General features: G+C 49.0%; 3 protein-coding genes across 7 annotated transcripts; 2 read left to right on the top strand and 1 right to left on the bottom strand.

The window, feature by feature from the left end:
• The first annotated feature begins 465 nt into the window (after nucleotides 1–465).
• H257_16498 lies at nucleotides 466–3,063 on the top strand. Of its 2 annotated transcripts, XM_009844945.1 has the most exons (8): nucleotides 466–729; nucleotides 790–897; nucleotides 948–1,169; nucleotides 1,249–1,340; nucleotides 1,667–1,728; nucleotides 1,784–1,892; nucleotides 2,236–2,346; nucleotides 2,467–3,063. In XM_009844945.1, the coding sequence occupies exons 1-8, from the start codon at nucleotides 494–496 to the stop codon at nucleotides 2,925–2,927; spliced, it is 1,401 nt and encodes a 466-aa protein (XP_009843247.1). In that variant the 5' UTR covers nucleotides 466–493; the 3' UTR covers nucleotides 2,928–3,063. The 2 variants fall into 2 exon arrangements, with proteins under 2 accessions (XP_009843247.1, XP_009843246.1); XM_009844944.1 differs by lacking the exon at nucleotides 2,467–3,063 and having other exon boundaries at nucleotides 2,236–2,452.
• A 697-nt stretch (nucleotides 3,064–3,760) lies between these two features.
• Nucleotides 3,761–5,488, bottom strand: H257_16497 (hypothetical protein). Of its 4 annotated transcripts, XM_009844941.1 has the most exons (4): nucleotides 5,449–5,488; nucleotides 4,748–5,405; nucleotides 4,415–4,664; nucleotides 3,761–4,262 (listed from the first exon to the last, which is right to left on the bottom strand). In XM_009844941.1, exons 2-4 carry the CDS (start codon nucleotides 5,399–5,401, stop codon nucleotides 3,838–3,840), a joined length of 1,329 nt encoding a protein of 442 aa, XP_009843243.1. In that variant the 5' UTR covers nucleotides 5,402–5,405; nucleotides 5,449–5,488; the 3' UTR covers nucleotides 3,761–3,837. The 4 variants fall into 4 exon arrangements, with proteins under 4 accessions (XP_009843243.1, XP_009843245.1, XP_009843244.1 ...); XM_009844943.1 differs by having other exon boundaries at nucleotides 4,748–5,488; XM_009844942.1 differs by having other exon boundaries at nucleotides 3,761–4,664.
• Nucleotides 5,489–5,952: 464 nt separating this feature from the next.
• On the top strand, nucleotides 5,953–8,610 carry H257_16496 (hypothetical protein). The gene is made up of 5 exons (XM_009844939.1): nucleotides 5,953–6,773; nucleotides 6,838–7,442; nucleotides 7,505–7,581; nucleotides 7,626–7,941; nucleotides 8,011–8,610. The coding sequence occupies exons 1-5, from the start codon at nucleotides 5,992–5,994 to the stop codon at nucleotides 8,583–8,585; spliced, it is 2,355 nt and encodes a 784-aa protein (XP_009843241.1). The 5' UTR covers nucleotides 5,953–5,991; the 3' UTR covers nucleotides 8,586–8,610.
• Nucleotides 8,611–10,791: the final 2,181 nt, after the last annotated feature.

The following is a 10,791-nucleotide window of genomic DNA, read 5'->3' as shown; positions in this document are numbered from 1 at the left end:
ATGCAGAGTAATGACCTACTGGGGTAAGCTCGCAGTGCACCAGCTCACACGAGCTTTGCAGCCAGCTTGTTAGCAACTCGTTGGCACGAAAAGTCGAGCAAGAAGCACTCAACATCAACCTTTATCGAGCATAGTCAAGAATCACACTCGCGTGTATTAGGTAATCCACTCTGTAAACCCCCGCGTTTGCCGAAATGAAATGGGAAACGCTTCAGGTTAGCAACATATGCTGCAGGAACAGCTCTTGCTCATCCAATCAAAGGTACTTCCGATTAGCTAAAACTAAGTTGAATTAATCTAAAACTTCGTCACCGACTGGTTAAAAGCGGGTATTTATACCCAGATTAGCCAAAATATGTGAAAAGCACAATAACTGTAAGTTAACTTTGTGCAGACACATCACGTTTTACAGTTAACCGAAACGATTATTAGTAGTATCCGGAATCCTAATGTCAAGATTTCCACACAAAGCACACCAACTGATAACCCAGCGATGGCCATCGTGATGGAAGCGTTGCCGACGGAGGTTCTGCTTCAGCTCCTCGCGTTCATGCCACCACGCGAGCTACGATTGCTCGCGGTTGTATCTCGCACCTTCCACAGCCTGCTCAAGAAGCACGACGAGGTCTGGAAACGTGTGTTTGTGGCCAAGTGGCGCAGAGCGAACTTTGAGATTGCCCCCACGGACGTACTGGAACTGTCGCCTCACCTTGAGCGTCAATACCCGTGGTAACTACACCATGATGTGATGCACATCATCACTTTGTGTACTTACAAGTGTCCACGCAGCGCCAGCGACGCGTATCGATTCCTCTGTCACGCCTTGCGTCCAGTGCCCACGCACATGAACATGGACTACCATAAGGCGTATCAGCACGACGATCCCATGCATTACATGTACGTTTTGTTCACGCGCCTTCTCGGCCCTCTTACACGGCGACCGCCAGGTTGCAACCCCTGCCGCATCCGTCGTCGTTCTTGTTGTCGCACTTCCAGCTGGCCCCGTGCGACGAGCGCTTCGACGTGTCGTACGGCCGCAGTGTCCGCGCTAACGCGCCGTACCACTTGGAACCAGTCGTGACGGTGCACAAGCACAACGAAATGACGTGGCGTGTGGACGTGTCGTCGACCGTGTACTTCGAAATGACCATCTCGTCCACCCCTCCCGCGTACGTGATGAGCATCGAAACGACCAATACCTTTGACATGACAGAACCAATCCAACGACTTGGCCTTCATGTGTACTAGCCCGCCGGCACAACCGCGACACGAGGACAGTTGGGATATCATTTCCATCGGACTCGCGCCCCCGCGCAGTGTCGTGCTGGAAAACCACGCTGGTATTGCCCGTCTGTTTGCCCCAAAATGCTAATTGAACTTGAGGGCGCTGAGTTTGCACACTGAATACAGCGTCCAACGCGGTGATGATGCGTACCACACTATTTGAAGTTTAACACTATTTAGCTGTAATCTCTGTTGTCGTGCAATCTCAGTCGATGATGTTTCTTGTGTACATGTATTTTAGGTCGTGTTGATGTATTATTATTCTCCATGTCTCTCGAGTTTAGAATAAGCACAACAATACCCTCTACAACTGTACACTGTGTATATATGCCATGCATCAATAGCATTGGATGCCGCCTCATAAGCCGTGGAATAACTATAGGATGGGAGTCCTTCTCATACGGGTACCATGGCGAAGAAGGCGTGTATATGAACGAACCCGACGTAACAACACTAGAACTCTTCCATCATGAATATCCATCCCAACGGTGATATGTAGGTCGTAGACTTGGAAACATTTGGGTATGGGGACACTGTCGGGTGCGGCTTGCAATACGCGGACAACAACCAAGCGTGGATCTTCTTTACCAAGAACGGCCGTCGCGTAGGTGCGTTTGTTATTGCCCTTTTACCCAAAAAAATTGGACTACTTTTGTGCGGAATTGTCAAATCTATCGATCGATTCTATGTGGGATTGGTATCACACTAATTGAAGTCACACACTAATTTGACGTTTTGGATGGTGATTTCGTGCAATCTGATTGACTCAATCTTTCTGCCGATGATTCTTGTGTACAGTATATTTTTGGTTGTGTCGATTCATTGTTCTACATGTATGTCGCTCCAGTTTAGAATATAAACACGTGACAATATATTTGTTTGACGATGCATACTGTTCACCGATTGTTTAATAGAATATAAATAAAAATATATATATTGGATTTCTGGTAGGGGACTTTGGGTGCTGCCGCGCCGTGCCGTTGTTTCCGACGGTGGGAATGAATGTAACGGTGCCGCTGCAAGTGAACTTTGGCCACGAGCGATTTCAGTACAACGTTTACGGTATATTTCAATTATCGAATCCAGTACACGCTGGAGAAAATGAATACTTCTACTATTAATAGTATTCATATCTGAGACATTTTGCCGTATATAGTGTTCGGTATTGATGGGGTATTGTAGACGAAGCGGTATCGTGTTTCGAAGTGCAGGCTGCTGTAGCGTGGATGCGTCGGCAAAGTAACTGGGACGGTCGCAGTGACGCTGGTGGGGGTTATGACGACGACGACAGTGACGATGGTGACTGTGACGACTGGTTCTCGGAGGACTTTTATTACGATTCCGAAGACAGCGGCGACTACGACGACAGTGACGATCAAGCCAATACTGGTGACGACCCAAGACAACTGCTGGCGCATATTCGAAGGCTCCACGTGCCCGAGGGTGGAATCAGCGGGTTCGCTTACTCTGGGCCCATGGAGCCGCCTGCATATGATGACAATGATGACGACATGCCAGGACTGGTCAGTGACAGTGACGATGTTGCAGAGATGCCAGACGTGGCCAGTGATGAGGACGCGTCCACGCCGAGGTTCCATTGGCGACGCGATGGGCAAACTGGGCAAGAGGGGATTGTGGACTGAAGGACTGACTACAGGAAGGGCAAACTCAAATTAGGTACAAATTAGGTACATACTTGAAGTAGTACTTATCAACAACAAAACACACCGAGCCATGAAAGCCTCGAATCGAAGCAATACGAACATTTGTATGTGGACATATCATACGCTCGTGTGCGGAGGTACAACCCCCACAAATGACAGAGTACGAAACCCAACCTGCACAACATACTAATAGTAGTACTCAATTATATATCTAAGCATTCTACGTAGTAGTACATAGGCTGTATGTGGTTGCTATACCCGCAATGTAGTAGTATATCCAACGCATCTGACTGATGCTTGGCTCGAAGGTCCATGAAGTCTCGGGAAAAAAAATATTAATAAATATCCATGTTTTAATATGATTTTGTAAGATTCAAATATATTTTTTGTTATATTTAATACGTAGTATATACAATATATTTAAATACTACTAGTATACTTTTATAAAGAACATCAGCACCAGTTAACCCAATATTTATCCCTAAGCCTATTTGTTTACCTGGTGGTCTGATTAGCCCAGGAAAGAATTGTACCAGGTAACTACTTCGAAGTATTGTCGATTTGATACAATTTCTCGTTGGAATTTAAATCGATTTGATTGGCTACCTCAGATGAGCTCAAAATTATTAGCCAATCAAAACCTTTTCAATGAAATTTAACCAATCAGATCGATTGTGGATCGGTTTGGTCGACGCGATTTGATTGCTCCCCCTTCCCAAATAACCACTGGAAAGCACAATAGAATATATTCATATACTATGACTATTGATTTAGGTCACCAAATTTATCTTTACATACTAATTATAAACCAATCCAATACTCAACAGAGTTATCGAAACCAAACTCCGTTCACTTCATTATTACGACCATGCGACATCGTTCTGGTGGTCTACACGGTCAAGTCGGCGGCGTCGCGCGTGAGAATATCCAGTACCGCCGCGCCCAAGTCGTCGTAATCGGCGGCCTCGTTGTACATTTGCGTCGAGATGCGCAGGCCGGGGATGCCGCCCACGTGCGCCGTCTTGGCTTCGATGCGGTAGTGCGTTCGAAGCACGAGACGGAGCGTCTCTAAGGCGACGTCCACGTCGTCCGAGTGGCCGACAAAGAGTGCCGGCGGCAGCTCCACGACGCAGATGCTGCCGATCATCGTGTCCACCTCGTCCGTCAAGAGGGTCGTCTGCCACGTCTCAGCCAGTTTCAACGCCGCCGTCACGCACACGTCATGGTTGCGCGCCATCAAGGCAGTGCCGCCCATCGCGTCGTGGAATGCCAGCGACGCCGGGACCGCCAGCGACGCCGAGTAGTCCATCGTGCCTGTAGTACAATCAATCCCCAAATGCAATAACGATGCTCAGTCGGTTGTTCGAATGTGCAAACTCAAACGCAACAAACGAACGCACGACCGCTTCAACGTGTGACCGACAGGTGTCGACACCAAATACGAATACAACGACAATCATTCGTACCGATGAGATTGAACTCGGCAAATGTGCCGTGTCCAAAGCCGTGGCTGATCACTGTGGGTCGAATCGTGTACTTGGATGGCTCGCGGATGTACAGGAACGCCGCCGACTTGGGCGAGAGCATCCACTTGTGGAAGTTGGATACGTAAAAGTCTGGCTGCAGGTCGGTTAGGTTGAGCGGAATTTGACCGATCGCGTGGGCGCCGTCCACGAGCACGGGGATGCCGCGGGTTTTGCACATGTGAATGATGTCCTATGGGGTGCTATATGTATCAGGTGGCCAACAACGGATATGTAATGTGTTTGCCACGTCATTGGAGGAAGCAACGCACGCACCTTGACAGGCAAGACGAGACCACTGGTACTCGTAATGTGATCGACCACAACCATGCCAATCGTGTCCGTGTTGTCCAGTGCCTCTCGGAAGGCCTTGAGGACCCCCGCGGCCGAGAACGGCGGAGACAGGTCGATGACATGCTGCTTGAGCCCCGTGAGCGCCATCTGGTACGTCACGGGCACGTATTCAAGGTTGAACGACACGATGACGCTGTCCTTGGGAAACGGAAACGACCGAAGGACACTCGTGGTGCCCGCCGACGCATTCGGTACGAGGGCGATTTGACGGGGCTCTGCGTGCACGTATTTGGCCACGATGCGCGTAACTCGCGCTAACCGAGGCCCCAAGTCTTCCATGAACTTGATCGGCTCAAACTCTTGCCGACGCAAGTATGCTTCCCGCACGGCCATAACCGGCTTGGAGCACGAGCCGTAGCTTCCGTGGTTAAGAAAGTTCACGGCGGGGTCGAGAGTGAAGAGCGTGGATTTGATCTGGCGACCGTACTCGAGGGCTTCAGGGCGACGGAATGTGCGCAGGTCTTCGTCAAACGCAGGAGGTGGCGGCGGCGTGTACTCATCGTCGGTCAATTCGACCAAGTTCTGGAGGTACACGTGTGGGTTGGTGGGTGGGGCAGTCGTGGTCGGCAACGGCATGCCACTGTTGGAGATCGTTCACAAGTGAGCGATAATAGAGGAGGTACCTGTCGAGATGGAATTTGCAGTCGACAAGTTGGATAATCCCACTCAAATTAACTTGTTCCGACGATGCGCTGTGGATAATTCAGTATAAATGAGTCTTATTTATCCCAAAAGTTAGGTTAAAAACCGTGAGTGCAGGTCATTCACGTGCATACGTTTCCATGCAATAAGCGACAATGGATTGACTGTGAGTGGGAATTCACTTCTTATGGTGTGCAAACACTACACTAGTACTTGGAAGTACTTGCAAACGTTACACTTGTTGTTGCTGTGCTCGAGCCTACAACATTACTCAACCGTTGGTTACACTACTGAGCTGGCCAGGATTGACTATGCTTACGTCAGTGTGTCGCTAGCATTTCCCCACCCCTTGCTGTAATAAAACTCCAAAATGGTACAGAAATGGGCTATCGTCAGGGTTAGTTTTTAAAGGCACGCTCATATTAAAAGGATAAAACACAATGCAGTTGCCCCTTCGCTCAGCAAAAGTAACGAAACCGCCGTGAAACCGATCTCGATCGAAACGTCGTTGTGGTTGGTGAGCTATGGGCGCGGGTGCCAGTGTGGACGTGGTGACGAAAGAGCAATGTCAAAGTTTGTACGGGGACCTATTTAATGACGCCGAGTGGGCCAAACAGGCGGTCGATGGTGTCGTCACTCGAGACAAACTCACCACTGCCTTCTCAGCGCTGACCGACGCGTTTCTCACCCATGACTGGGGCACCGACGGCACGACGCACAAGAACGTCAGTGTCATCAACACCCTCCTCAAAGCCAGGGGTATCACGACGTGGTTTGACGAAGAAAAAATGGAGGGCAATGTGAAGAAACAAATGATCCACGGCATCGACAACGCCCGCGCGATCGTGGTGTTTGTGACCCAGCGATACATTGACAAAGTGGGGGGCAACAACGCTGAAGACAACTGTCAGCTTGAGTTCAACTACGCCGCAAGGCGCAAGACAGCATCGAAGATGATTCCAGTGCTCATTGACCCGAGCCCTACCTTGAAGAACACGGCCAACTGGACGGGGGAAGTGGGCTTTGTCTTGGGAGGGCACTTGTACCTGGACCTGAGCTCAGCGTTCGGCAACGATGCGCTCTTGGCTTCTCGAATCGACGAACTTGTGACCAAGATTGTCAGTGTCGCTGGCACCCCATTGTCTCAGAGGTTTCAATCTGCACATCACGACGCAGTGCCTCCCCCCACTGGCGGACCGTCCACCCCTCGGACTGCCTCTGCTACCATCAGCACTGTGCCGTTGGCGAGTCTAACACAGCACCAAGTGGGGACGTTGCTCAACAACTTGACGTGCTCCAAGTACAGGTACAGTCGCCTTATACGTACAATCGTATATAGTGCAGAGTGTGAGCTCGTTTGGTAATGGTAGTGCTGTGTTTGTGGAGAACGAAATCACAGGTGAAGTGTTGTGTGGCGTGGAAAGTGCCGACGAAGTCAAAGAATTAGGGGTGACGTTGGCCCCAAAGGCGCGATTGCTGTTTGATAAACTCTCAGAGTTCAAAGCCTCTGGAGTTCCTTCTCACCTCCTGAAAGCGACCGAGCCAAGTCCGCCTGCATTGGTATCAACGCCCCCCCACAAAAGTTTTGAAGAGCTCAAGGCGGCTATTCTACCATCTAACTGGGTGCAGTTGTACAAGTATCCGCTTGAGTCCAACGGAGCCAACATTTTATCCGCCCACAAGCTGACGTGGCCCACGCCTGCTTGCAGCGTCTCCGTGTTGGGCGGGCTCGTAACAACAGGCGACTATGCCGACATGATGAAGGACAATTGGGAGTTCTACCGCCTCGAAGCCCTAGCCAGTCGACTCGACAAGCACGAGTTCCTCCTGACGTTCAAGATCAAGGTGGCCCGCGGCGACAGCACGCCGCTATGCGCAGGCTACAACCCTTGGTTTGCAGTCGACATCACCGCGGACATGTGTCTCATCATCCAGTGCAATCGAGAGGCACAAGGGTTCGTGGTGCAATTGAACGGTAACTCGTCGCATGCGCGATCATTCGTGGCTGAAGATGGATGGGATTGATACATATTGTAGGCAATCCATGGCTGATGCCGATCGACACGTGGCTGGATGTTGCCGTGCTCATGGACGTGCCCCACTCGGTGATTCAGGTGCAACAACACTTTGTTTGGTTGACTTGCTGAGCAATCATTAGGTTGTCATCAACACGGACCGGATGGACACGATTCCGCTGCCGCCCGCGTTTACGTTTACTACTCGCGACATGCCCACAGAAGGCAACGAGTTTTACCTCCTGCGACGGGACACCATGACCAAGCTCTTTAGCGGCCATTTGCGCAAAATCGAGTTGTATTCGACATTGCCGTTGACCCGGCCGCAGCCGATGATCCAAGGGTCCGACCCAACTAGCCACGTCCGTCACTTAAGCCAATTGGCTGAGTGGACAAATGGGTTGAACTGCCTGTGCAACTACGTCGACATGAAGGTCAACGTTGTCGACAGTGTCGACGGTACCAACGTCGTTGTTGAAAGCGCTCAACGCCCAGCTCGCTTTGGTCTAACGATTCTCATTTTTGTAGGAACTGCGATGTTGCTCCCGCAAGGCAGCTTTATTCACCCCGAGCTGGGAACGTATTTCGACGGCGATTACTACGGCGAAGCGTACAACCAGTCGGCCATGACCCGTGCGGGGGGCAACTTTGGGCTCCACTTAAACAACTACGACTTTGTGTTTGCGACACGCGTCGCGACCATGGGGCCGTGTTATGTCATGAATATGGGCAGCTCCCACCGCTACTTTGTGGTGCAGATCACAATCCAACGGAACTTGGTCGTGCTCCTCAACTGCCACAGTGTCTCACACGACGTCAAGGAGAAGGGTGTGATACTGACGCTGGAACACAACACGTGGCACGACATTGCAGTCAAGATGCAAGGCAAGGCGATTCACGTGGCCGTGGACGGCCGCGCCATGGACACCATCGCGTTGACAGACGACTTTGAGTTCACCGCCGGGCCAGGCGAAGACACGAAGCTGCTTCTCGTCAATTTTTCCTGCGGCGGGTGCTTTTACGGGTACATGGCGTTCATTGCGTTGTGGTCCTCTGATTGCCCAGTCGAGGTTGACGACAATAATACTGTCTTGCATTTATAATGAGCAGTTATCTCCCATTGTCAAATGACTGTTGATTAGGTTGCAAAACGAGATCATCACTTCTATCTATAGAGTATTAGAGGACCAGGATTGTTCGCATCGCATCACAGAAACAGTCAATGCCGCAGTAGTTGCACAGTACAATCCATTGCGCGACTGAACTGAATGTACATAACGTTAGCTTTATTTCCAAAACATCATCATATATCCAGAAATATGTACTTCCTGACGAAGTGGGGGATCATTTCGGGTATTTGATTCATGATAACGTGACCGATCAGTGATCCGCCAAAAAATTTATCCAATAACATGGTTTCTCGAATTGTATTGGACAAAACAAAACCCTTATATTGACCTCGTGAGAAATTATGGAGGCAAAACTTATAAACTTTAAGCGGTTTTCGATTTGAATTCCACGAACATCATACACGAAGGACACGTTGCGTGTGGCCGTGCATGCAGTGTTAGCTCAAGAACACACTATTGCCTCAGCGTCTCGTGCTCACGACATTCCCTTGCGCACACTCCGTGAACACGTGACCAATGCACATAACGGCAACTCACAACCGGTGTCGATGGGACCACCACCAGTCTTGCCACGGCCGTTCGAACTCGACTTGGTGGCCTGGATACTTGCCATGGAGCGTACATTTGTACTGTACTAGTAAATAGAATACGTATTGCGCTCGGGCGCACGCTTCTCCAATGTATTGTACAGTGGGTGGCTAAAGTCTTCATACCCCGAACATTTTCAATACTTAAAGCAAGTGAATTTTGTCATGAAATTTCAGAAAATATTGTAGGCATAGTGTGCCAGAAAATATTGTAGGCATAGTGTGCCAAGGCAGTTTTTTTAGGCGAATTCAATCATAGATGTTTAACGTTTGATTCCATACCCATACTAAAACCAAGTATTTTGCTGGTGTAGAAAGCAAAAGTTACAAATTGTGACTTTGAACCGTCCTAGACCATACTAAGCGTGATTAGGCCGAGTAAGCTCCAATGGTAATGTTGTTGCCAAATCCATTACGAAGGACATCTTCAATTGTTGGTATCTGTAGAATTGTGTTCTGAAACTGTCCATTTTTACCAAAATGATATTCTATTGCTAATTCGTATTCCATCATGGCATCCAGAGGTCACATCAAAACCTTTTGAAAGTATTTTCTCACATCCCATTTGAAAAGGGAATTCTCTTTCAGAATATTATTTGTCATCAAATTTTCCGTGGCATCCAGTGCGTCTGGGTAACATTCAAAAATAATAATCCATTTTCTCGCAAAATGCCATTTTCAAAATGGAGGTAAATTGTCCATGTTGTATTATGGCGTTTTGAACCTCCTCAAGGAGTAAATCCCACGTGAAATTATTGGATTAGTGTTAAAACTCTTCAAGCAAGACACGTTTCAATGTTGATCAGTTTGTTGAAATCTGCCCCAAAATGGCATTGGGGCAAGGAGAGTGTTGAGGCACCCATAACAAAAGGAAAAACTGCACTGTCATTTGGAGGTACTTCAGTTGGCATGTCAGTTGCGAAGAGAAAAAACCTGTAAATACTTATTCAGTCAATATATTATTTTCTGCAATACCTCGTTCGTAAACAATACCCATGAAACTTTATAAATTTTGCATTGATTTGCAGAAAGGCGGCAAGTTGCAACAATAATGGCGCCAACTGAGCTCGATGGCCGACGCACTGGGCGTCCTAATACCAAGCAAATCAAGCGAATGCCCAAGAAGCACAAAAACCTCTACCATACCTACGAGAAAAAGCTTCATATAATCAACTGGCGCAAAGAACATTCCATGGAGTCCGTCATCGACACGTTCTTCCCTGGTGTTGCGGGAGACAAGCGCACAACAGTCTGAAAGCAGATCCTGCAATGGGAATCACAACGGGACCACATCACTATGGCTTGTTCCAAGGCTCGAACGCGGGACATGCGTACACTACGCAAGCAAGGCATATCTACAACGCTCACCCGTGTTGCAGAGAAAAACATTGCTCAATGGGTATCTGAACTTCATGAAGATGGCATACCTGTATCGAAGACACTCCTCGCGTGCAAGGCAATGGATGTGGCGTTGGAACAAGGCTTAGCAGTGACCAGTTCAAGGCAAGTCCATCGTGGATGAAAGGGTTCATGATGCGGTGGGGACTTGCGATCCGAGCGGAGACTCGCTCTGGCCAAGCGAACGTTGCTGA

This window comes from Aphanomyces astaci, assembly GCF_000520075.1.
Source record: "Aphanomyces astaci strain APO3 unplaced genomic scaffold supercont1.87, whole genome shotgun sequence".
Lineage (NCBI taxonomy): Eukaryota > Oomycota > Saprolegniomycetes > Saprolegniales > Verrucalvaceae > Aphanomyces > Aphanomyces astaci.
This window is presented reverse-complemented; position numbering and strand designations above follow the sequence as displayed.

What these genes read in the sequence shown, in the direction of transcription:
- H257_16498 (XM_009844945.1), top strand. Translation starts at nt 494, where the DNA reads ATGGCCATCGTGATGGAAGCGTTGCCGACGGAGGTTCTGCTTCAGCTC. An exon ending in CGTGCTGGAAAACCACGCTG is followed by an intron (nt 1,341 to 1,666) that starts GTATTGCCCGTC and finishes GAATAACTATAG; the next exon opens with GATGGGAGTCCTTCTCATAC. An exon ending in TGTATATGAACGAACCCGAC is followed by an intron (nt 1,729 to 1,783) that starts GTAACAACACTA and finishes GGTGATATGTAG; the next exon opens with GTCGTAGACTTGGAAACATT.
- H257_16497 (XM_009844943.1), bottom strand. Translation starts at nt 5,401, where the DNA reads ATGCCGTTGCCGACCACGACTGCCCCACCCACCAACCCACACGTGTAC. An exon ending in GTCTCGTCTTGCCTGTCAAG is followed by an intron (nt 4,665 to 4,747) that starts GTGCGTGCGTTG and finishes AGCACCCCATAG; the next exon opens with GACATCATTCACATGTGCAA. An exon ending in TGCCGAGTTCAATCTCATCG is followed by an intron (nt 4,263 to 4,414) that starts GTACGAATGATT and finishes ATTGTACTACAG; the next exon opens with GCACGATGGACTACTCGGCG.
- H257_16496 (XM_009844939.1), top strand. Translation starts at nt 5,992, where the DNA reads ATGGGCGCGGGTGCCAGTGTGGACGTGGTGACGAAAGAGCAATGTCAA. An exon ending in TTGACGTGCTCCAAGTACAG is followed by an intron (nt 6,774 to 6,837) that starts GTACAGTCGCCT and finishes TGGTAATGGTAG; the next exon opens with TGCTGTGTTTGTGGAGAACG. An exon ending in GTTCGTGGTGCAATTGAACG is followed by an intron (nt 7,443 to 7,504) that starts GTAACTCGTCGC and finishes TACATATTGTAG; the next exon opens with GCAATCCATGGCTGATGCCG.